The 25554-nt window shown below is 46.4% G+C and overlaps 1 protein-coding gene across 4 annotated transcripts in view; it reads left to right on the top strand.

Moving 5' to 3' along the window:
* Nucleotides 1–25554, top strand: part of rerea (arginine-glutamic acid dipeptide (RE) repeats a) — a 153117-nt gene that overhangs the window by 45622 nt on the left and 81941 nt on the right. For all 4 annotated transcript variants that reach the window (XM_069183825.1, XM_069183826.1, XM_069183823.1 and 1 more), the window contains 2 exons: nucleotides 8916–9372; nucleotides 22126–22196. In XM_069183825.1, the coding sequence (XP_069039926.1) occupies nucleotides 9060–9372; nucleotides 22126–22196 (384 nt within the window). In that variant the 5' untranslated portion in view covers nucleotides 8916–9059. The remainder of the gene's footprint in view (nucleotides 1–8915; nucleotides 9373–22125; nucleotides 22197–25554) is intronic.

The raw sequence follows: 25554 nt of genomic DNA, 5'->3' as shown, positions 1-25554 counted from the left end.
AAGTCTCCATTTCACACATGAAGGAGCAGAGTTAATCTCCTGATTGCAACAGCGCTACTGTACACTGCTTAAAAACTTGGACCTGAATTTAGATAACATAAGCCTCCCTTTGTTCTGACCTCCTTTTTAAAAAATAATGGTAGCAAACATCAGCATCTTCAGGTAATGCTAGATTAAAAAGCGCATTTTCAGGGTAAGTTTTTTTTAAAGTCATCTGTCTGTTTTTCCCGGTGTTTTGGCTCGGCGAGCTACAGGGAAGAGTCAGGAACAGGGAAGTGTGTTTTATGAGCAATCCAGAGAGCACAGGGACCTTCGACTACTAGTCCCTACATCTGTTTCATTACCTTTCCTGTTCTTTTGTAGGATAGGCATTTGTCTGAGGCTATAACTGGAGCCAGTGATTGCGTAGGCTGTTTAAAAAGACCATTCCACTTTTCAAGAGGGTCTTTTGGACTGGTGTGAGTGAGGAGGGTCGGTAATGGTGCCAGCATCTAGGGCTGCAACACAGGGGGAGGTGCAAAACGAAATGAATGAAAAATGGACAGCGGCACAGTTTCTGAGCTTTTGCCCTGTGCGCGTCTGTTTTTGTTACATTAATGGCTGGAAAACGTCTAATTTATTAAACAATAGCGCAGTGAAAACACAATGTTTCATGGAATGGTTTTCACCGAGCTTGAGGCTCCTGAAAGACAGTTGCTCAGTGAGCTGTAGGAGAGACGGCCGTTTCAGAAACAAAGCCCTTGCCTAATTAGAGGTAATACCATCCTGTGGTATCTAGGGTGGAGGTGCTTTTGGCAGAGCTGCAGTGGCTTTTTGAATGCAGGGCTTGTTCCAGGACCATCTGCTAGGAGATGCTGAGTAAAAGGCCACCAGATAACTGTAAATAATTTAGTCGGCAAATGTTTATATGTGCTGACCTAATGGCTTTGCTGCTCGTGTTTCCTCTCAGCCAGGGTTTGAGGGCAAATGAGGTATGATGTTATGGAACAAGACGAAAAGAGGAGCAGAAAATGAAAATGGATGGGTTCCTCTGGGACTTGCTGTTTGCTGTTATACAGAATACCCGTTTATTTTCCTCACCCCCCCCCTGAAATCTTTCAGAATTATAAAGACCGTGCAGGGACTTCAGCACTCTTTCTGAGCTCATGAGCATTGCAGACCACAAGAGACTCCAGTTCTGGAGCATCCATTTTTCAATGCCAATCTCCAAAGCAGGTTGGAAGAGTAGTTGAGTTTGGACTACCCCTTTAAGAATAAGTTGATGCTCGGTGTCTCCTCACCTGCTAGTATACATGTGACTGTCCCTACTTTTTTGGATTGCATACACTCCAGCAAACTTGATTTCACATTGTATTCATCATGAAACTGATTGGCCTGACTGAGGTTCATTGCGAAATTCGCTGGGCTGTAAGGCTCTTTTTATTGAGCTGTTACATGCACTGCTGTCTGTCTGGAAGTTCATTCTCATGTCGGTGTGTTATGTTTAGAGAGATTAATTACGTTGCAAGCCGAAATGGAAGGAGCAATGTTCTTGTGTGGTTTTTTTTTCTTGCCGTATGTTAACAGAACGTGAGGGGGGCAACGTTGCTAAATACATGCACTAGACATACGTGCCTGAAAAGATTTCCAAAAATGCTTTGGGGGCGGGGTGATTGAAAACACGTGTCTGTTGAGGAGGCTGGAGTGGGTGCTTTGGATCACACGGTAAACAATCGCCATTTTCTGACATGCATATAGGAGCGGAGCTGGAGCTGAGGCCGATGTTATGTGTGCACACGCGAATCCCCAAGTTAATGATTTTTAACAGCGGCTTAGAAATTCCCTTGCATTCTAGATAATAGGTCTCCACAGGGAGTCATTAAAGAGCTGCAATTATTTCAATTTACTTTCTGTATCTGGTCTGTTTTTTTTTTAATATCTGGACTCGTGTTCTTTTTTTTCTTCCTTTGCTGTGCAGGTCGATCCGTTTTAACCAGGGCGGTGCTTCTGTCTGTGTGCCCCGAGGGGCTGGTGAGTGTGGAAAGGAGCAATGAAACGGGTGCAGTGGCAATTAGACCCCGGGTCCCGGAATCCCGGTGCTGCTCCACGTACGTCCGTACTGGTCACCAGTGGGCTTCGAGCTGTGGTGCCTGTGGAAGGCTCGCCGTGTGGTGGCACTTGTCGGGAGCCGTTTGGAAATGCAGCTCTTTTCAGCTGTTAATTTTCAGCTCTTTTACGTTTTAGGCAACGGTACCTGTGGCAGTTTCATATGTGGGGAGGTGGCGATTGCACTCAGTAAGACGTCCCCAAGGCTTTTTAAAACTAGGTGTGCGTCGCGCGGCCTTGTTCAAGGTGTTGCAGTTTGATGTTATTGTGTTGTGTGTCTCGTGTTGGCTTGGGAACAGGCAGTGTTCAGAGTCCAGATGCTGTGGCACAGCTGCGGTGCATGAGGTGATTGTGAGGCCTCTGCACTCAAAGCAAAGGGATGTAATACAGTAGGTTCAGTTTTCACACATGCCTGGAGTATCTAGAAAGAGATTGGTATATGTGCAAGCTAAGATTTTACAGCATATTCTGTTTTCTGTTTGTGGTGAGAAGATGGCTGGTAGGTGTTTTTCTCTCTCTAGTACTCGTGCAACATGAGTGGGGCAGATTGTGCTTCAGTGTGGCCTCATGTGAAGCATGTGGAAGTTGAAACGCTGAGAGTGTGATTATCCTGGAGTGTGAAAGAGCCCTTCATTTCAGCTGTGTAAGGCTGAGGGGCAAACTAAATGTTTGCTGTCCTGAAGCCATTTGAAATTTGTTTACCATCACCTGAAAGTCCAGTATCCTTTTAAAATGTTTTTATTTCAGATTTTACATTGAGCTGAGGTGTGCCTGTGGTGTCTTTAATGCCAGCTCGGCCCACGTTATCAGGAATGGAAGTGGTTTCACTCATTGGCCTATACTGCTTGTGCTTAGTCATACCTTCCTATTTACACATGTTTATATGTCCGTGCAGAAATCCCCTGATCCCTCAGAGCAGTGACACTGTAATACAGTCAGCAGCAGTACTGGGCCAGCTGGTTGCTTGTTTTAAAATTAAACACATGGAATTATAATACGTACAGCAACCTGTGTTTATCCTTTTAGGTTTTTCGTGGTCTTCTCCAGTGAGAGATGAAGGAAATAGTTTTTGAACTCTTTGTGGATGTTGCTTGCTTTAGTCTTTAGAGCAGCATTTGGGGAGAGAAGCCTTGTGAAGCACCACATAGTAGTGGACTCGGTTCATCGCTACCCAAGTCTGATTCCACACGTTGTATGGCATTGTTTAGCTACCTGGCAAATTATTTGTTCAGGAGTCTTGAACATGACTTTTGCAAAGTTGTCTTAAGAGACTTTTTTTAGTGAATTCAACAGCTGTTGCAGACAAGTGTTTCTGCCCTTAGGTTATGAAGTAATGCAGGAGTGATGTAAAAAAAATTAGCTTAGTGCTTAGTGATTCATTGTTGCACAAAATACTGTTCTTGGTGCGCGCGTCGAGTCTTTACAAGGAATTATGCAATGTTTCTTCATGTGCAGACTGTGTTCCTGGCTTGAATCTGAGGGCTAGATGGTTTTCACAAGAGGTACTGTCGCCGTGCTAGATGTTAATGTGGAGGCTTGTAGTGGAACTCCCAGTTTTTTTTTAAATTGTATCTGTGCGTCGGGCAGCTCTCAAGAGTTAGACCGCGTTCGTTTGCTAAGCGTTTCATACTTCTTACTCCCAAGTTCATAAATCAATATGTAGGAGTCGCTGAGTAATGTGAGCTGTATTCACGAGCAGACAAAAGACTAAACCTTCAACAGATGTGAAGGAAGGCAGTCCTGTACGATGAGGTTTTGGTGACAGGTTTTTCCCTGCAGAGCTGGACTGACCTCTGGTGACCCTAACCTACATCCAGCAAGGACCAGCTTGGTCCAGACATGGCCTCTGAGCGAACACCAGCATAGAAAGGCCTACCAAAGCAATGTGGTGGATGGAATGGTGTTTGTAAGGCTTTGTGATTTGCTTGTGGGGCCAGTGCTTTTGGACTCATTACAAGAGCTGGGAGCCTGTGCTTCCTGTGTGGACCCGCAGTGGGCCCGTGTGGGAGGTGCCGTACTGTGCCCAACTGTTCGACTGGACACTAGGCTCACCGGTCAGGCTGTGAGGGAGAAGCCCTGTGTTGTCAGTGCATGGAACAGTACAGAAACTGGGACTGGAGCCGGTCCTAGTGAGGCAGACATCTGCGTTCTGAAACGCTGTTCTGGAACCAGCTTAGTTTAAAAAAAGAATAAATTCCTTCTCCAGCAGTGCCCCTTGCTTTGCCTTTGTGAAATGCACAGTGAAATGCAAGTTGACGTAATGGGTTTGGCTTTTTGTCAGATTCTTGGAGTTCAGTCCCTGTAACAGTCCCAAGAAAGAAGGGAAGATTAGCCTAATTCTGCTTTTAATCAATTTAGAGTATTTCGGCGCTCTGGAGCTCTTCCGGAAAGCCAGTGCAAATGTGTGTGGCAGTCATATATTTTCTTAATAACTCGGATTAAAAATCATTTCTAGCATCTGCGATCGCAAAAATTGACATTTTATAATTCTCAGTTTGAGGTTTTCGCAGCTCTTACACTTCGTTTTTCCGTCCTGGCACGGCCTGGTGTTGTTTTTCTCTCCCGGTGAACCGCATTTTTGACTTGATAGAGAAACAGCATCAGGCTTTTGTAGTGTGGGGTTTCATTCTTTTTTTTTTTACACGACTGCACGTGGTAGAAAAGGGTACTTGTATATCGCCTTTCTTATCTGAAAAGGGTGCGCTTGAATAAAATCTCGTGAGCATTTGCGTTTGGTCAAAAATTAAAAAGTGAAAACTGAGGGGTGCCTCTTCTCTGAAATCGGAGAGGTTTATCGCCAGCCCTTGATCCTCTGTGCGGGCCTGTGTGCTGTGTAGAGTGACGCTTTGCAGAATGTTTTCATTGTCAGCAACGCTGGTTTTGCGTGCTGACGCCTGAAGATAAGCGAGTTTACCTGATAAAAAAGGCCAGGCTGCTAGATGCAGAGCACAGCAACAGGGTTATGGTTTCCTGTTGCCGTTTGGTCATGGTCACAACCTGCCCCGCTCCCCTCGAAACCCACACCTGTGTGTGGTGAACAGCTCCAGCTGGGGAGTTTGAAGGACTAGGGAGAGGAGAAATGTCCCAGACGGATAGAGGCTTGCCTCTTCCCGCTGAAATGTTAGTCACCCTCCTCGCTCTTATCACGCTGACCAAAGTCTGCACAGACGTGTACAGCGTTTCATCCACCCCCCCCCACTCGTGAACACTTCGAGAGCAGAGAAATGATCTCCAGTGCATGAAAATGGAGTGTTAGTCAGTGTTACGACGGTGTCAGATTGCACTGTTTTGTAAAGATGTGGCATCGTGACTGGAAGTATTGTTGGGGGAAAATGTTGGGAGATCGGCTTTCGTCCGCCCACTGACTGTACTTTCGCCAGGCCCTGTTCAGCGCTGGGGAGACGGCTGATAAGCGCTCCTCTGTACTGTAATTAGGCGAGTTGTTTATTCCACGTCTGCTCAAGTAGTGCGCTGTAAACAGGCCCTCATGTGCTGTGGTCACCTGACTGCACGCCCGCTGTGCAAACTGCTCTCTCCAAAGTACGAAACTCATAAACGTCCGCCTGAGCTGTTAGAGCAGTGGACAGTGACTTCATCGTGGTGAATATAAAACTGAATAATTCTACTGTGGTTCATTATTTTCTAGGCTCCCTTTCTGTTCTTCTCGAAACAGTGCCCGACTTGTGCCAAATGTAACACGCTGAATGTTGTACAAAGCCCCAGTGTTCGGGTTTTATATTGTTTGCATCTGTGTGTCCTTCCAAATTTTTCGTTCACATCTCCCCCCACCCCCTAATATTTTTACTAGGTTTCATTTTGGGACTTGTAAATTCCTGTTTCAACCACTGGATATAGATATGGCTCTTTATAACATGAAGAAAGCCCTATTTCAGGCCTCTTAATGGAAGGCAAACCTCGAGTAGGTTCAGGAATCTGTCTCTAAACTCTTTGCTCACACCTTTTGATTTTAGTGAGTAAGGATTGTGACTGGTAAAGTTAGGCACTGGCCTTTGAATACCCAGGAGCTTTTCATTTGGGTTTTTTTATGCCTTAAGACAGCTGGCCTCTTTCTCAAAGAAGAGGTTTAGGGGTTTGTCCTGAACAGAGGTTCTACAAAAGCTGCAATAAGTAATCGGCGCCAACAGCATAAGCTAGAGGTGTTAAGTGTGACCAATCCTTTTGAAGACGGGGAACAAACAACCAAGGCATTTGAATCAATTTCCAGGACTTTTCCTGCAAGGAGGCATGACTGAGTGGTGTTGAATGCTCCATTTATTCCTGCCTTGCCCTCCCCCAGCCCTCAACAGCTCCTGTCTTGGAAAGAAAGAAATACAAATTGCTTTATTTGGTGTGTGCTGCATTTGCGTTTGATACAGCCCCGTTAGTACTGGTTTGATCGGGGGCAAACCAGATTTTTTGCTGGGGCAGTAGGCAGTGTCCCCCCCCCACACCAGAAGTCACAAATCGATAACCCGGTAGGCTGACATGGGGCATACTCTAATGTAGGAAGTGCGGTCCTTCTCATGAGATTTCAGGACGTCTGATTAACTAATTAGTCATTAAAAATCGCAGAGCACTGTTCATAAAAGTAGGGGTGTTAATCAGAGTGCCCTGGCGAAGTTTGTAACTCGTTGGGTTTGCAGAGCCTGGCCTCCCCAAAATTTCCCCCTCTAAAGATGGAGTGCTGGAGCGGTTTCTCGCTCCTCCCCCAGATCTGCTCTGTAGTGGAGCTGCTGGTGCAGAATGGCTGCAGTGTTACCTGGGTGGGGGCAGCACTCTGGGATGGTCTGGGGTGTAAATGCTTTTAAAACTGCAGGCAGTCGGTGGGGGGAGGTGGCGGCTTCGGTCCAGAGTCATTCATATCGCTGAAGGCAAGCATTCACATCCACTCTCTGCAGTGCGGCTATTTACAACACTTGGCAAGTAAAAAAAAAAAAGAAACTATACTTTTTTGAATGTTTCACTTCTCCCGTGTTAACACACTGGCCATTTGTTCCAGGAAGCGAGTGTCAAGTTTAATTATCAAAAAATAAGTGTCAGTGCTTATTTGTAGCAGTGCTGCAGCTTTCAGAGAGCCATGCTGTGAGTGGGCACTGGGATGCTTGTTCCCAGCTGGCAGGCAGTTGTCACCCGGCTGTTTGGTGTGGAGGTACCAATTGGGTCCAGACTTCCCGCATTATCGCCAACAGTCGCTTTATATTGTATTTTGTGATCAGCTGTATCAAATGTTGCTGTGGAGCGGAGCTCGTGTGTTTATCAAGCTTTCAGCCAGGAGCTCAGCGCCCTGCCATCAGTCCGGTCTGTTTTTGGCCTGTTACAGGACTGGGATAGGCTTTTTTTTTTTGTCTCGTCCTCAATGAGCAACAACGAACGTGCAAGAAAAGTCCTGCTGGGCGCCTGGGTAACTTATCATTAGGTGATTAATATTGGTTGACCTGCAGAGCTGTAATCAGGGGGTATTATTTGTATTATGTATGACGACAGAAGCAGCTGCTCTCCACACTGGAGATGACAGGCTGCCAGTGAGTAATGTTATTGCCATGGCTGCCAAGAAGCACTCTGAGCGTGTTTTTCAAACGCTCGTCTTCTCGTGCCTCTGTCCCTTTCTTCTTTCTGGCCCCCCGTTTTCTAAATCTGTCTCCATAAACATCCGAGGTGATTGCTGGGTTTGGTCTCGCGCAAGTGCCGTAATCACAGGTGTGGTTTGCCTTGCGCAAAGAAATGAAAACTGGCATCCGGTCGGCTCCTCCTAACCTCATTTGTACTTCTTCAGCTCTGAGATGGATGGGGCATTCCTAATGAACCAGAGACGCAAGCCAGGGTTCAATAGTAGGGTGCTGCTTTTTAAAAATAGATACGAGCTTTGGTTTTTGAACCTAATTTTGTGAGGCCTTGTGTGTGGGAAAATGGCTGCTTTAACGTGATTTTTAGATCCTTTCAGTAATACGAAAGCTTGCACTGAAAATGGACCTCAAAGAGCAGAGCTCTGGGGGATCTGCTTCCTCATATTAAGGCGGAGAGATGCACCTGCCATAATTGTTAGAGTCCACTGAGGCTCCTTCTCGGCACAGGATGTAATCTCTCCATTCCAGATGAATTCCAAAGCCCAGCAACTCGCTCTGTCTTAAGCATTTTAATTTACTGTGTCGTGGCTGTTGTAGGGAGACTGTCTTGTAGGCATTGCTGGGCTTCGTTTTATTTTGCTCGAGGCGGGAGAGGAAAAATGAAGCTCTGAGACGAGGAAAAACTTTTGATCGAGATCACGAGCAAGCCGGCTCCAGAATGTTTTGGGAGTTTACACAGTGGGAGTCTCGCCTGGCTCCCATGTAGGGAACGTTTCGGTGTGTGTGCGCCAGGGATTTGCAAACGAGGCTTGCATTTTTTTTTTTGTTTCATTTATTTTTTTTAAGTTGTGGAAACATATATAGAAATGCAAAGGAACAGGTAAAGAACACACCCAAAGAAGGCTCCACGGCTGAAATGTTGTTTCTTCTATTTTCATCTGGGAATAAACCTTTACTTGTTCCTTTGCAGCCTACGCATGCTGGCGCAGCTCCCTGCTTGATGTATAGAGATGTCCAGCTCCAAAAAAAAAAAACTGAACTGAGAAGCCATGCGTGTTGTGTTCTGGTTTTTCAGTAGTCCTGGTTTTCGGTTTGTCACGGAGCCCTAGACACTCCTTCCTGCATGTGATTATCTTTTCCTCCTGCCCTGTTTCCCCCCCCCATCTTCACTTGTCCGTGATGAAGGATCGTGCTCTTGTGGTCCAGACAAGAGTGGTTTTCACTGGTTTTAACCCGCTTGTTTCTCTGTCCCTCTTCCTGCTACAGCTCTTCTGAAACACTGGGGTTGTTGGTGTGGCTGAATTTTTCCTGGATCTGAGTGGTAAATTCAGAAGACTGAAGCCCAGGCTCACTGTCTACCTTTCACGGAGGCCCAGCCGTGAGAGGACGGAGGAAGGCACGTGGCGAATCATGACGGCCGACAAGGAGAAGGAGAAGGACAGGGACCGGGACAGGGACAGGGACCGGGACAAGCGGGACAAGGCGCGGGAGAACGAGAGCTCCCGGCCGCGCCGCAGCTGCACGCTGGAGGGCGGCGCCAGGAACTACGCCGAGAGCGACCACAGCGACGACGAGGACAACGACAACGCCAGCGCCACCACCGAGGAGTCCACCAAGAAGAGCAAGAAGAAGCCGCCCAAGAAGAAGTCCCAGTACGAGCGCACGGAGAACGGAGAGATCACCTCCTTCATCACAGAGGACGACGTCGTCTACAGGCCTGGCGGTAAGCGCTGTCCTGCCTCCGGGGGCTCGGAGGCCGAGCGGTCCTGAGTGATCCCTAAAGCGCCTTTCCAAACCCAGTGAGGCTGTACGTAGCGGATAAGAAAAGGAGTAAATGAGTACAATAAGGAAAAAAAAAATAACAAGAGCATACAAGTTCAAACAGATGGAATGTAGGTCATGTCACAAGGAGTGGGCTTTAGGAGAGAGATCAGCTTTGATTTAAGATTTGAGTCGGAGAATTTGTCGTTCATGCAGTCTGCGGGAAGGGAAGGTCTGCCTTCAAGGCACAGTGAGTAAAGGACCAGCCTCAGCTTACTGGAGCCCACGAGAGGGAGTTGTACGAGGGTGAGGTGGGTTAGAGGTGACGGGAGCCAGGTAGTGGAAATGAGAAAGGGGAACCCGGGACTGAGATGCATCAGGCATGCATGGCAACATCATGTTAAAATGTAGCAAGGAAGCAGCCAGTTTCTTGACCTGTTGCAAAAGTGTGAGCTATGTATCGTTAGCCCAGCAGGTTCATGATAAACGGACTTGCCTCCATGCCAAAAAAAAAAATCACATGGCTCTTTCTATATAGATGATTGTAGGAAATGGCATGAGCCCCGACACAGCAAGGCCTGTATAGATATAGGAGGGAATTCCTTCTCCAGAGGACTAGTTTTTGCCCTAATAGGTCTGCCAGTTGCAAGACACTGATCCAGGTGGTGGACCTGGTGAGACTAACGCCATAGATTCAGCCTTCCTGGTGGGTCCTGCCCAGTCCTACCCATCGGTCTTGGATGCAAAATCGACCTGTAGTGTGATTTTCAGTTGTGATCATTGCTGCAAATGCCATGTGGTCACAGCCTGCCAGTCTGCAGCAGCTGTTGTGGCTGAATCATAATGTTGTTAGTTGTAAGGGCAGAGATTTGAGCTGTCAAGTCAGATCCACTGTGAAGAAAAATGTCAATGGCCTTCAGTTACTTGAATTTTATTTTAAATATAATAGGTTACATTTGAAAAGATTATAGCCTTAATGCTAATAAAGACAGAGCAGACATAATGCATCCTCGGTGCCATGTGTTTGTTCCAGGTACAGATTGAGATGAAAGAGGAGCATAACCTTTCTGAAACCATAATATAGGCTTGTTTCCACTGGGCTACTTTTTCATACATAAAATGATTTTATACCAGACTTGGAAAATGTCAACACTTAAAAACAAAGACTGTGCTTAGCCCTGTTGCCTTCTGTGAAGTTACAGACTGTGCTATTGAAACTAAATCTTTTGTCGTGTCTTTCATTTATCTTCCAGGAATTTAAAGGTCAAGTAGAAGCTTGGTTGTAGTTCTTCCTTATTCAATCTTAAGACCATGTGAGGATAACAGTGTTGCTGGCTTCGTCATCTTGCAGAATGACTTTTTCCTTGTTTAAAACCAAGTCTGTCTGTGCATTTCAGAGGGAAGTGGTTATGGTGAAGTATGTGAAGTATGCAGAGGAATTGCAAAGCCAGGTGTCTGTCAGATTTGATAAAGTGCTCTCTGTAGGTATCGGAAGTCCTTTCAAAAAGGCTGTCCTTTTGCACCGTGCTTGACAAGGGTCTCATTCCTGCCAAAGTTTGTTCCCTAAAATACTATTGACTGTTTTTTCTTTCTCTGGTTGGGTTTTTTTATTTTTAAACGACTGAAACAGTCTCCTGATAAAACAGCAAGTGGCACTCCTTGTCCATGAACAGGCTCTCAAGAGAGACAGTTCCATGCCAGTTCTGAATTGTTACATGTGCTCTGTTAGCTGGCGGTGTTAGACGTTAACCAGTAGAAACAGGCTCTCCTGGTAGGCCAGTCTAGTGAAAGCAAAGGCTTCCACCCAGGTGTGGCTCATGCTTTAATCCAGCAGATAGCTTCCCAGCATGCTTCGTGGCGCGGAGACGTGCTGGACAGATCTGGTTGCGTGTAATGATGGCCAGCATGTTGTCAAGAGGTGACTTGTTTGTGGGGTGATTATTGGGGTGTGTTTGGCAAGGGATTCAGTGGCCTAGACAGCTCACCCCTTTAGATGATTTATGTGCATCGGTCTGTAATGCGATGCCGGCGTGAAACTCTTTGAGAGAGACGGATTTTGTCTAATGAAATAAAACAAAAACCTGATATTTTGTCTAGTGATACTGTGTGAGCTGCCCCCTCCCCACCCCTTGTTGGTAGGGAGTGGCGTGCTGAGGTATGACGAACATGCAAGGATTTCTGAAGATTATGGCACAGAATCTGGATTTGCACACAGATTCTCAGAGTAGCTGCTTATCTGTTGATCCTTTGAGGTGGGAGCAGTCTTTTTCGGCTGCTCAGCATGCCTTGATTTAAAGACGTGCCTGAATAGATACTGCTCCTCATTTCGCTGATATGCAGTGCTGTGCAGGAATACAGCCAGTGTTGGGCATTGGCTTGGTGGACAAAGTTCACCAGCTACCTAAATTGAAGCAGACTTTAAATGCTGTGTTCTCCTGTCCTGCTGCTCAATAGCTATGTAAGATATTTCCTCCAAAGAGGCAGTTCATGGATTAGGAGAAGAGATTCTAAACATGCAACCAGGGAAAATAATTTACTGGGCTCCAGCACACATTAAACAGCTTTTCCTGTTTGTAGCTGAAGTCCACTGGTCACTCTGCACAGCTGCCATGTGATGCTTTGCTCTGTGCTATTTGAGCAGACCTTCCCACCATGCACCGCTCCTCTCCAGTCTGATACGGCTTGAGCGTTTTTTTTTGTTCTTCTTTTTTCAGGGTATAAACAATGCGAAACTTGCTACATCAAATCCCATTTTCTGCTTTAGCCCCCTTCCCCCTGTCCCTAGAACCATCTGCAAGAAACAGGACACCCTCCCCCCCTCCTTCCTCTTCCTTAAGACCAATCACCACCAGTCATACCTAACAGCTTTAGCTTTTCAAATCTGTGTTTATAAGAAGTTGGACTCTTCTAAAATTCTGATTTGGCCATTAGCTTCAGTGTGTCTAATATGCATCCCTTCTAGGCAAATATCGTCATGGAGTCTAGTCTGGGCTGCTCTGCGTTTAAATTATCCACTCGTTTTACCCACAGGGCTTGACTTTCTTTTCTACCGCTCTCTCCGGCAGCCTGGGCAGCTGTTGCCTACTTATTCCGCTCACTAGGACCTGCCTTCTGGCATTGCCGAGGACCGGGGCTCTTGCTAGGTTTCTCCACGTTTCCTCCAGACCCCAGCTGGAACGCTACCGTTTGGCAGCCTCGCCTCTTCCGCTGAAAAGGCAAAATGAAGAAATCGGGGTCGTAAACTGGACGAGGCTTCAAAGTGTCCATCCAACACGAGCGCATGGAGCAGGTGAACGCTTTCGTTCAGCTCCTGGGCGCCACGACTCGGAATCAGTCAGAGCGGGCACTGAACGACGCAAAATCCACTGAACTGCAGAGATCCCGGGAATCACGCGATCGAATTAGCAGCCTTGTCAACCCAAAAAATGTTTTGGCTCCTTCTTTCTTTCCCCTGAATACACACGCAATCATTGCTTCATCTCTGCTTTCGCAGTAAGTGGAAAAAGACCAAGGTCTCAGGTGGCACCTTAGTGTCAAAGGTGTTAAGGGCTTGTTCGTTTTGCTCAGGTTTTTGGTGTACTGGGGAGGAGGGGGAGGGGAGAACTTTTTCCCAAAGTTCTAAGAAACCTTTAACCCCGAGCAGTGAGAGAGATGAGGCTGGAGATCAGGGAAGAACTGCAGATGCTTGGAGTCTCCTGATCTGTGTGATCATGGGGCTCTGCATTTTTCAGATCAGCCGGGGGTTCTTGCGACTCTGCGGTCAGAGAGCAAAATGTTCTCGCATGCTTGGCGTGTCATTTGAATGTCTCCGTTTTTTTTTTTATGGCTTGTAAGTGGATTTCCAAGTTTGAATGACAGCAAGTTCATTAGCTGGTGAGGCCTCTCCGTGTGAGGATATGGGATTCTGCCATTCCCTGGGTACAAGCCAGCTACCCCAGTGAGCCACACCCCTGAGTTTCCCAGCCCAGTTTGTATGGTGGGGTGGGATCAGATTTCCAAGCTGTACGTTTTAAAAGAAACCTGCAGAGGTCTAAAAGGTAAACTTCCCTTGGCTTGGGAAGAGCTCATGGAGCGATCTGGACCCACAGGCGGTGCTCGGCTATTCTTGTAGCTCTGCTCTATGTGCTGCAGGAAGCCCATTGAGCGAAGTGGCTCAGCAACAGGGAAGCCGCACGCGTTTTGGGGTTGCTGTGGGAACTGGGGCTGTCAGGAGCTGACGGCTCCGCTGTCCACTGGGCTTGTGTCCCTGAGCACTTGACAAGGAATTTGAACGGGCGTTTTAATAAAAAAAAAAACCATGCATTGTTGCAGACGAGCTTGTGGACGCAAGGTGTGGGGCCTGCGAGTTTCCTGGGGGCGCTGCTGGTCTCGTTTTCCCTCCTGGGCCGGGCTTTGCGCAGGCAGCCGCTCACTGGTGCTGGAGCCAACGAGTCATGGAGGTCAAGTCACCCCTTGGATTTATAAATACGCCTCTCACTGGCGTTAAGACCAGTACCGCCGTGCCACTCTCCCGAGCGCCCTCGGCACTGGTCTAACTTCTGTCCTCCTGACAGTTTCTGAGTTTCCCTTTCCCACACGTTGGCACGCTGTGTCTGGTGAACGCATCCCGGTCTCACGCTGACGTTTCCAGTTGTGGAAATGAAAGCCAGTGACAAAACACCCCCTTGCTGGGCTTTGTGCAGCACGACCCATTTTTTGCCCAGGTTATGAGTGAAAGGACTTGGGCAGTGGTTTTGCCTGTATAGTGTTGTCTCTCTGCTTTCCACCAGCCCCTTGTGATCCCAGTCAGCCTTGGTATTCCCCGCTAATCATTCCACGTCTTCTGCTTCAGAACCGGGGAGAAGGAAGGACATCGCCCTGCAATTATTCACATGTTTTTTTGGGACGTTTTATGTGAAGTTTCAAATCATTTTCCAGTGCTGAATTTGAATCGAGGTTTTCAGGCTGCGAGTAAAGTGCCTATGCATCATTTAAAACGCAGTCGCTTGAGACAATCTGAGAGGATGTCCCGTTGGTAAAGCCCAACTGTAAGGCACCAGGCTGAGACCAGACACTTGGAGATAATCGTCTCCGGTTATTGAGCACTTTGTCCCCTAGAGTTTTTTAGAGCTGTGTCTTACAAAGTGTCGTTTTCTTGCACTGTGAAGAAGAAAAAGACTTCAGTTCGGAGTGTAATCGTTGGGCCAAAAAAGGACAGAAATCAGTTTTTCTTCAGCGGCTCGGCGCCTCTGAAGTGAGCAGCGTAAATGGGATGAAGGGTTTATTGTTCAGCTGAAACCTCGACACATTGTGTTTACAGGGAGCGAGCCTGCCTGCTCTCAGCAGGAAGTGACATAGGCAGAGCAGGCAGACGGTTTGTCCGCTGTCGGGCATGTGGGAAGATGGGGGTGTGAACGCTGACCCAGCGGCCCCGACAGTGGTCGCAGCCTGACTGCGACTGTGGCCTCCCGGAGTTTAATTATCACGCCCGCTGCGCGGTTTAATTAGGAGATCTCACTGTGGATGTGGTGGGGGGGTTGTTGTTCAGAAACAGTTTTAATTCACTACTGTGTCTAATTTATACAGAAATGAATTATTTAATCTACTATTCTGTAAATAATTCTTTAGATTGTTTTTACCATTTTAAGATTGTTGTTCGGTATTTTTAGATAATGTTGAGGTCCTGATAAGAACCTTTAAGTTGTGTGGTTTAAAATGGCTGGGGGTTGGATTTTGTTTGTGAAAAATGTTGGCCTAGTATTGCTGTATCTTTTATTCCTTGTGTTAGCCGTCCTGTTAATGTGGACCTGTTAACTGTGGGTTTTCCCTGCATAATCCGCGGAATGATCTCAATGTTCCTGGGTTGCTCGTTTGTTGTTCACTGAATGGTTTGCACATGAATTCACTGGTTTTTCTTTATCTTATTTGGTACCCGAGGCCTTGGCATGCAGAGGACGTTTCATTACCTTGCAAATGTCTTGCTAATTTTCCCTGTTGTGTTCAGGGAAAAAAAAACACAATATGGGTGTCCCCCCAGAATTGTTAAGTGTTTTAAATTGCCAGTGCTTGAGGTGTAACTGAAAACCTCAGGAAAATGAGCTAAAATGAGCTGAGCTTGAACCAAGGAAAGGGGTTTAAATTGTCTAAATAACTGTTCTGCTGGTACTGCGCTGCAGAACCATCAACAGTAATAAAAGCAAATATTAGGTTTCAGGGTTTTGGAAAGAATCTGATTTTCGGGGCCAGGGACAGTTCAGTAACAGCCTTAAGCTGGAGCTGAAAATGAACTGTTGGGTCTAATAAGATGTAAAGTCTGGATTCCTGTCTTGACGAAGCCCTGGTGGAGGGGGCGCACCTGGGGGTGGGCCAGGCCACCAGGAAGACTACAGGCCACACGTCCACTCCCTTGGCCTGGCGGTGCGGCCCCCGGCCTCTGCCTGCTGGAGCCATCGGGGAACAGGGTTGTGTGTGTTGGGGGGTGGCAAGTGCTGACTGTTCAAATCAGTGGATGGGGGGGTAACTTTTAAAACATCTGCAAGTAAGATTAGATCACTTTATTAGCTATATACCGTGTCTTGCATAAGGAATTTGTCTTTTTTGCGTACCCCAACTCGCTCTCCATGAGACACCAAGACAGGGAGAGAAGCTGGGGGTCAGAGCGCAGGGTCAGCCATTTATACGGCGCCCCTGGAGCAGCTGGGGTGAAGGGCCTTGCTCGGGGGCCCGGCGGAGTAGGATTCCTCTGCCGGCCGCGGGATGTGAACCGGCAACCCCCCAGCCACAGGCGCAGATCCTAAATATTCTGGACTGGGTAAAACCCCCGAATGTTCTGGTCTGGTTCTGGGTGCTTAAACCGCATGGATTTTTTTGTTGTTGATTGGTTCATTCCTTTTCACACACCAGGCTGGACATGATGGCTGTAAAAAAAAAAAAATTATGAACCCCTTCCCTGCTGATTGGCATTTATCGACTCCATGGAGACCCATATCTAAGCTAAATATCTCGGTATCAAATTGTACTCCCCCTTTTCCTCCTGCAAAATGATCTGTTATTGTAAGTCATTCTGACCAGTGAATGGATGTTAATGCAAATCGTACGCGTTTATGATCTGTGCAGTGTCAGGTACTGTAGTGTAAAAGCTTTGTCTGACAAAACCCTGGCGGTTTTCCGACATTAGTGGAGGTAGGCTGGAGGCAGCGTGTCCACTTTACTGCGCAGAGAATCGGAATCTAGCGCTAAATTCGATCAGACACTATCTGACAACCAGGAATGCAGTGCAGGTGTTTTGTAGCTTTATAGTTTCCAACTTTGCCAGGCAAACCTGGGCTCTAGTTCAGAAGGCAACGGAGATAAATGAGTATGGAAGCGTTGTGAGGTTGTGAAATAAGCAGTGGTAGGTTCCTGCTGCTCACTAATGTCTGGCTGATGCTTTTCTCCAAAGCGCCTTACTTTTGTGGCCCCTTTTCCAACTAGGTGGTTTCCTGGAGCTGTTCAGGTGAAGTCCCTTGATCCGGGATGCAACAGCGCTGCCTCACCTGGGATTCAAACACACGGCCTTCCAGTTTCTTTCCCAGAAGCCCCAGCGCTGCTCCATACTCCTGCCCTTACTTTAAGGTTGTTTATAAAAGGCTGTTAGCCTGAAGCTTGGCATTGCAGGGTCTGTGCAGGGAGGCGGCTTGCCTGCTGGCGCCACTGCGGTCCGTGGGAAAAACTCCACCGCTCTGAGCCCCGCCACGCCGGCACAATTAGGGGTGAAATCTTGTAAACAGCTTATGCAGGGTTGTCTGGTGTGACGTTCGTGTGGTGGTGTTTTCCCAAGAGCAAGCGCACGCTTGCTGCGGGGGCCCTCTGCCTGCCATGGAAGAAGAGCGGACGCCGTAGGGCGGTCGTCTCCGAGAAGGGAGACGTCCACGTGGGGTGTCGTTGACCTTATAAGTCTCCTTGCGTTAACCACATGCTGATCTACAGGTGGCCAGCTGATTCTCAAGTAGGCCAGCCAGTTTAGTTTTAGTCCAAGGCAGCCTAGATAAGCGTTCAAATTTACTCTTCCTTTCCGTAAAGATCCCTGCTCGTTTTAGAAGTTGCGTAGACTGCTTGTAAGAAATCGGATTCGGTCTGATCTGTCTGTACCTTTGCTTACTGTTTGAGGGATCAGTGCACCTGGCCTTGTCTTCTGTTTCTTGTTCCAACCTGAGAAGGCGGTCAACTAGGCGGATTTTCTTAGATGTTTAGGATTTTGCCTCCTGCTGCTGCTGTTTACTCAAATCTTTCAGTTCAGAAAAGGTGTAATGAATCTCCTCAGAGCTTGGTTACAAGTATTGCAATTACGCAGTTAAAGGATTAGGACAACTATGCAACAGAGAACTTGGGTGGAACGAAACCAGAAGAGTGCCCCCCCCCCCCCCCCCCCCCCCCCCCCGGGAACTGAATTTGACACCCCGATCTAAATGAGATTTTAATAAAAATCTGGGCTTCATAAAGTGATTAAAAGCTACATTAAAACAAGTGTAGAGCCTCCCAAGAACATAATGTTTATTTTTTTCCACCAGGAGCTTATTAGCAACATGACTAATAAAACATTGCAGAGTTTTACTTGGCTTTTAATCCACCAGCCTTTTGAAAGAACTCAAAAACCTCAATCTGCTTGCATTCAATAGGAATTTATTTCCGTTCACAGAATTAGAGCTCGGCAATTTGAAAACGGTCCTCAGTGCACTGTGTGCTGTGAAGTACAGAGCGGCAGGTTGGACTTAAAAATGAAGTCGAGTTCCTCTCTTCTGTCAGACCCATTCAGCCCAAAGTATGTGGAACAAGCTAGACATTGCAATCTCAGAGGTCTAAACGGTTGACGTATTGAGTTAAATTTGATCAACCTTCTAGCCTGAGTTTTGATGTGTGATTTCTGACATCAGGAGGAGGTTGTCTGAATGTTAAATGACTAGTTGCAGGCTTCAGGCAGTTAAGAGGACGCAACTTATTGAATGTTCAACCTTGTATCCTGCTTTTCTTGATGTCTAGAAACTGTGTAAGGTTGGGCCTGCTCGGTCCTGGGGCGAACAGCCTCTGTGGACGATGATCAGGCTGCTGCTGGTAGTGGTGTTGGTGGATGAAGTGGCTCCCCCACCTATGTCTAAATTGCTGTACAAAACGCTGAGTCAGTTTTTATTACAAGCTGTCTGTAACAGTCCTTGAGGGCTGGGGAAATACTGGCTTTGCAGACAGACTTGATGAAGGTGTAAACAAATCATCAGGACTTTGAAGTCCAGGAGCACTGGGCTGTTTAGTTAAGTCTCTAAGATCAGGGGTGGAATGAAAATCAAGAGATTCCTACTGCCCTTGGGGACTGAATGCCTTACAGAAATCCTCCCCAGTTGTATGTGGTACATTGTTGCTTCACAGCGCTGGGATCCTGTGTTTAATTTGGGAACTGGGGTCTCATCTGTACGGAGTTTGCGTAGGTTTCCTCTGGGTGCTCCGATTTCCTCCCATAGTCCGAAGACATACTAGTAGGTTAGTGGCCTTTTGTGGAAATTGGCACCAGTGTATGTGTGTGTACTGTGGTGGACTGGTGTCCCATCCAGGGTGTATCCTGCCTTATACCTGTTGCTTGATGGGATAGGCTCTGGCTCCCCCACAACCCTGTACTGGATGAAAGTGTTAGAACATGGCTGCATATGGCTATATGAGCAGGTATGTGGGTGTGTCTTTGGCTGTTTCTGAACGGCTCTGCACGTTCCACTTTGACTCTGGCTGCCATTAGGTGGCTGTGACTGGGAATGTCTCATTCATCCTGTGACGAATGCTGTTATCTCTGTGGAGCTGGAAAACATCCTCCTTATGTTCTCTTGTAAATGAGTGATTGTGGTTGGTGTCAGCGCGGACCTGGGAGGACAAGTTATTTCTTAATTCGCATTCCACTACATAATCTGTTCTCTGCTTTTTTTATGTTACCTGTTTGTGGGCATTATGGCTCCAGATTGTGTTAAACTTGTTTAAATCTTCCTTCTGCTGTTGTAAAACCCTACATGGAAAATCTGTGACAACAGATCAGTGCGTAAAGGAGTGAATATAGTTGGATTAAGTATTCCCTTTCTGTAAAAGCTATGAATGCAGTGAAGTGCATTTGTATGGATTTACTGATTGAGGTTTGCCCGGATTGCCACTGTTTGTGCGAATTTAGTTACAGCTAGCAGGTTTAACGTGATGCTAATATGAAATGCACACAAACTGTTTGAGGTTCTGGGAGATAAGGGGTATAGTGATAACTCAGGGACCCCATATCGGTGGTAGCACAGCGGGGAGCATGAATGCCAACACTAATGGGACCTTGGTTTAATGTCGCTCCAAATGCTGCTCGTTGTGCCAAATCATGATGAGTGATTTCAGTTCTGATTTTATTTGCTGCAAAAAATATTTGTAGACTTTTCTATTTTGTATGCGATCTTTTGCCTTTCCTTTCTGGCACAAGCTTTTTAAAAAAAGCATGAAAGCTGTGGCGCGTCAAGGCTATAAACTGTCCAGCCTAAGATCGACTTGCGCTTGGGGGGGTAATTTGGGCAAAAATGTAGGACCTACAATTGGGCATGTGATCCTTACAAAGTATGATTCAGTAGTTGTAGCTGTTCTGGATGTTTGATTCCTTCTATCTGTTGTCTAAAATTTACCTATTTAACTAAACCCTGCATAATAGTTGCTATTTTATTTTGTGACACATCATGCAAAACACTCAATTAGGACAAATTTTTTGGTTCGCATCGTGTTGTAATGCCTTTTGAATTAAATTATACTGAGAATTATATCTCAGAAAGAAGCTTCTATTTCCTGCTCGTTCTTCAGGCAATGAGGATGCATTTAGTTGTTTGCATCTATTTCTTTCTTTTATAGAGGGTTTTTCGAAGGCTTAATTGGTGGCGAACTCTCCAAGAGGCGCTTCTTTTTCTGTCTGTACTGAAGGCAGAGAGACTTAAGAGAGTGGCTCCTCTAACCTGCCTCGGGTTTCCCAAGGGTGCAACAGCGTCTTCTCGTATCGAACCAGCTGGATCCTAATAAACAGGTCCTGGTGAATTCCGCCGCCGTCTCGGGCGCTCCACAGCGTCTGCGGTGGGAAAGCCCCTTGGTTTTGTGAGAAGGCAGGTTGGAGTTGTGGATTTCAGTGCACGTAGCTATTCAGAAGGGGATGCAAAGGGGGGGATTTTCATGACTGGTTATAGTGCAGCAACACCCCTGCCCCCGGGCATCTTGTCCAGGGAGTAAACTTTCTTCTGGCTCATGGGGTCCGCAGAGGTACTGACTTCATGTGGTTTCGACTGCTGGGGTGCAGACAACCCCGTGGTTAGTCGTGTACATAAACTGCTGTGTGCAATAATAAACATTTTTTGTTTCGTTTTATCGATACATAGGGAATGTACAGCAGTTTTGTACACAAAATCGGGTTCATTAATTTCCTAACCTACCAGCTTAGTCTGTAAGTGTTTTAGTGATACGTGATATAAGTTCTTATATGATCTTTAAGTCTGAAGATATCTCAGACGTTGCAGTAAATTCACTGATGTCAGAACTGGGGGGCCAGTACTTGTCTGTAACTACATTGCAGAGGGTTAGTGAAGTGAACATCTGCAAAAAGGTTTATGTATCAAATTGATTGTCTTTTCCTTGTACTTAAAAATAGATTCCCCTTGAGACTGTGCTACAGGTAAGTCAAATTACGGTTAGGCAGTTGCTGTAGCATGAAGATGATTATAGCTTTTCCAAAGTGTCAAGCATAGATTAAGAATACACTTAAAAGCCCAGAGGAAAACTGTGATCTGGTTTAGTGTTTCACAGCTGTAAGTGTATGTCTGCTGTTTCTCTATTCTCCTTATAGCAAACCTCTTTTTTTGTACCTTTAGAATGGCCAGGCGAGGAGAGGGGCCCATCTGAGTGTTGGCACTCAGAAGTGTGAAGGTTTTTAAGGAGTTGAGGGTTCATGACCTGGTTATACCACTGGTCGCATTCAATTTAACAACACAGCCAGCCCGGCCTGCTTTCATTTAACTGCATGGTAATCCGGGTTGGATGCTGTAACTGAAAGGTTATGTAATTTGGCAGCATTAAGTTTTTCTGTTTGCAGGAATCAGCTGTTGATCTATTTATTGCACACTAAGGGTGGGGGGGAGGAGTCTCATGCTGAGAAAGTAGATGTCTTGTTTGCTCTCTTTTGGCTGCTCTGCCTAAATACCTTGCAGCTACCATTTGTGAATGTAAGAACAATGAATGGAACTGATTTATTGCCCTGTTATTTAGTAAAAAAGAAAATGTTGTCTTAAATCTGTTCCTGTTTATTTTAAATCCTTTATTTAACCAGTTTAGTCAACTGAGAAGTTCTGGTTTGCAGTGACCTGGAAAGTGCCCATTAATACAGCAGAGCATTTACTGGAACAACCAGAGTGCAGTACCTTTCTCGAGAGTCGCTGTGTCCTACCTGGGATTTGAACCCACAACCTGCTAGTTTGTCGTCCTGAGACCTCATGCCGATCCTCCACTTGGCTTCCCTGGAAAGGCCTAGCCCAATTCATGTAGAACTCGAGCATCAGCTTCTCTGGGTTGCTGGAAAAGCTTTGTTGCAAAACGCTCAGAACATGCCTTTGTCTAAACTTACCACGAATGTGAATTGAGTCGAACAATAAATTGCAGTTTATTCCACTTTTGAGGTCATTCCTGTTTAACTTTAATCTCCTCTGTTCTCTCTTTCCTTAAGATTGTGTGTATATTGAGAGCCGGCGTCCCAACACTCCCTACTTCATCTGCAGCATTCAAGATTTCAAACTGGTAAGTACCTTGTGCTGTGGTCTTGCCTTCATGATCAGTTTGGTTCTTATCAGGAGGTTTCAGAATTGTTTTGTACGTTCTGTGAAAGCGAGATCAAACAGATCTTTGATGCAGAATAATTTGCTGTGTAGTCGAGATGCCGGGCTGTGCTTGCGATGAAGGAAAGAAGTCTTTTTTTTTTTGCTTCCCCCCACTTCACGGTTCTTGCAGGAAACCAAAAAAGGTGAAAACGGTGAGGCAGTGGCCTCAGTTCAGAAGCTTGATAATTGTTTGTGAATAAATTAAAACGAGGGGGAAAAGCTTGATATAATTTATAACCCAGTCCTGAAAAAAAATATTTATCTTAGAAGGTGGGGGGGTAAATCCTCTCTCCTTTTTCGAAAGCAGCTGCGTGGAAGTGTTAGAAATTCACTACATGGAAACGATAGCGCACGATCGTGCCCCGTTGAAGTGGGCCACTCCTTTACTGCGTCTGTTTAACCTTTAGCAAATGTAGCGCACATTAGTTACAGCCGTCAGCCTTGCCTGTGAGAACAGCTGACAGTTCCCTCTTTTATTACAGGGGTTGAAATAAGTGGTTATGAGCTGTGCCGTGCTTCGCACATTGCCAAGGAAGAGAACGGCCTGAAACACAAGGATTTCACTGGTTTCAGAGTTAATGGAACGATATATATTACATTGCTTTCACACCTTGTGGTTTTATGTTAAATGCTGAGGAATTAGTTTTAAGGAAAGAAATGTATATATCGGCGGAGCAGGCCCATTAATCAGAGATTCCCCCCCCCCCCCCCCCGTCTCCCACCTCGTTACCGTTTGTGCTTAACTTGAATCCTACCTCTGCATTAAATACAAGCTTGGGAAGAAAACGATAAATGTTCATAGGCTTAAAAACAACAGTAGGGAACAGGATCGATTTTTTTTTTTTCCTGATGCAGAGTATAAAGTTTATCATGGTTTACTTGTTCGTAGAAGACCGTTTAAGAACATTTGTACACAGAAATGAAGCACCGTGAAAGGTTGCATTGAATCCCATGCATATAAATAGCCCTTAGGCTGCAGCCAGAGCATGTGTAACAAGCCGTTCTTTGACTTTTCTTATTTTTCTTTCCCTGGAAGCTGGGCTCTGTCCGTTACAGGACGGTGCCGTGTAAATGCACTCTCGAATTAGGATGCGTTTTTTGTCAATTCACGGGGATATCACAGCGGAATAATCACATCTTAATATCGGCCCTATGTACATTTCTGCTGAGAGATAAAGGTGATTATAAACTCATTAATCAGTAAATTGGGACTGAAGTGCACATATAAATCCACACTCTTAACGTGGCAGACCACCCACTGGGACAGCCTTAATGGCAGAGGACATTAAGAGTTATAATCTCAGGTCACAAGGCAAAAGATGCAGGCTGTGTTATGAACTACATAGTGCATTAGAGAGGCGCAGCTGTGTTACAGTTGGGAAAGCAGCTCTGTAACGCTAATCGGATTGCTGGAAAGAATGCTGAGGATGGCAGGAACGTATGATCAGTTGGCTCGGCCTGCCAATAAAAACATATAGTATTGTGTGCTAATCCGCTCGTTGATTAAGTGTGGTTTAAGGGCCTGTGTGCAGCAGTGTAGAATTGCTGGAGAAAACCAGGGATCTGTTATAAGATCTCTTTTTTTATCCATCTGTAATTAATGGACATCCGACAGAATTATTTGTGCATAAGCATTGGCTTCATGAGTGCTGTGTGCAGTGTAGTATACAGTTACATGGCTGCTGGATGCACTTCTGTTCCTTAATACACGCTTTGTTTTATCACAAGGCCTGCAAAATGACTTACTCTTTGCAGGGCCGATCGTGCTGTTAGTTAGATTGTCTTCAGCTACCAGCAGGAGTGGCAGAGCAGGGGGCCCCCGGTGGTGACCTCTGACCTCGGCTGTCACTCATCTTCCATAATTAGACAGCAAACATTTGTCCAAGCGAGTGGGACAGTGTCGGGCGCGTCTGACTGCTGATGGTGTGTGGCGGTCTGTGGAGAGCGGAATGGGTCCCTTCCTCTCCGGTTAAGAACTGATTGTTTCAATCGCTTAAAAAAATGGAATGAAACAGCTCTTACTGAGTCGTCGGTATTGTCTACAGAGTGTTGCTCATGGGTTCTGAGACAGGGGGTGACTTTTAAGGTATGGCTGCAGTTTCAAAAGCTTTTTGTGGCAATAATGGGTTTCGGGGAGGTTCAGCAGGAGAAGCATTTTCTAGTAGTCTGCGAGTTGGTGTAAGTGACTTCATTTTAGCATTGCTGTTTGTGTGAATGTTTATTTTTTTGCTTGTTTAAGGTTCCAGGTATTAGTCAGATAAATAGTGTCGGTTATGCAGCGATTCCACGGCTCGTCTCTGCAGTATTCTTGTAGTGTGTAGTCTTTCTCCCCTTCAGTGCAGCTCTGTGGGAGCTTGGCTTGCTGGCACTGGAGGTGCTCTCTGCATCTACAACAGGGCTGGTGCAGTAAGCTCTGTGCCGAGGTGTCTGTGATGAGACAGACTGCTCACCGCAGGGTGTTACATTCAGGGCTGAGGAGGTCGGACACCTTGTGCGCGTGTTTGGTCTGGAACATGGAGAGCATCCTGACCGGTGCGGCCGCCGTCTGGAGCAGCAGACCACACCGCTGTACTCCTGTGACCCAGTGCCACTTCCTCCCTGCCTGTTGGCTGTAATGATGCTGCTTCTTATGCAGAGCTCCCTCTCAGCAAACAGCCACGCTGCGATCATAATCACTCCTGAAGCTTGCAAGCTAGGAGTGGAAATCAACTGCTTAAAGCTTCCAAAAACTTAAACGTGTCCACGTTATCCAAGAAGTAGTAATTTGGTGCGTGACACGAACCCGTCTGTTCTTTTAAACCCTTCCCGCAGTCAGGGATGATGTGCGCGTGATTGATGTGGTTGCGATTAAGGCCTCCCGTTTCGAACTGAAGTTAACAAACCGAGTTGAGCATATTCTCAATAAATATTGCAACAGTCTCCTCCGGCTAGAAACGCATATTGATTTCAAGGCAGCCTGCGCCCATTAGGATATGTACATCCTGGCTTATGTCCATTATGTGTCTTTTGATATTCATAAAATTTAACTGCTGCGTTGTACATTTTTTTTTAAAAGCCTCCCGAAGGCCTGTATGTAATATAAGCTAGCGTGCTCAGCCTGTCCGATTGCTTTCACTCAAGTTTTTCTTTTTAACCTGCTCTCTGTGTGTGACCTGGCCTCTTTGGAATGAAGGAACACCTTTTGTCCGATGAAGCGAGATCTGCGCCTCGCAGCCGGCCGATGTCAGTGGCGGCGCAGTGACACGCTGTCAGTCTCCACAAGACGATACAGTGCAGGG

This window comes from Lepisosteus oculatus, chromosome 25 (assembly GCF_040954835.1).
Source record: "Lepisosteus oculatus isolate fLepOcu1 chromosome 25, fLepOcu1.hap2, whole genome shotgun sequence".
Lineage (NCBI taxonomy): Eukaryota > Metazoa > Chordata > Actinopteri > Semionotiformes > Lepisosteidae > Lepisosteus > Lepisosteus oculatus.
The sequence above is the reverse complement of the archived record's forward strand: the minus strand, read 5'-3'. Positions and strand labels throughout refer to the sequence as shown.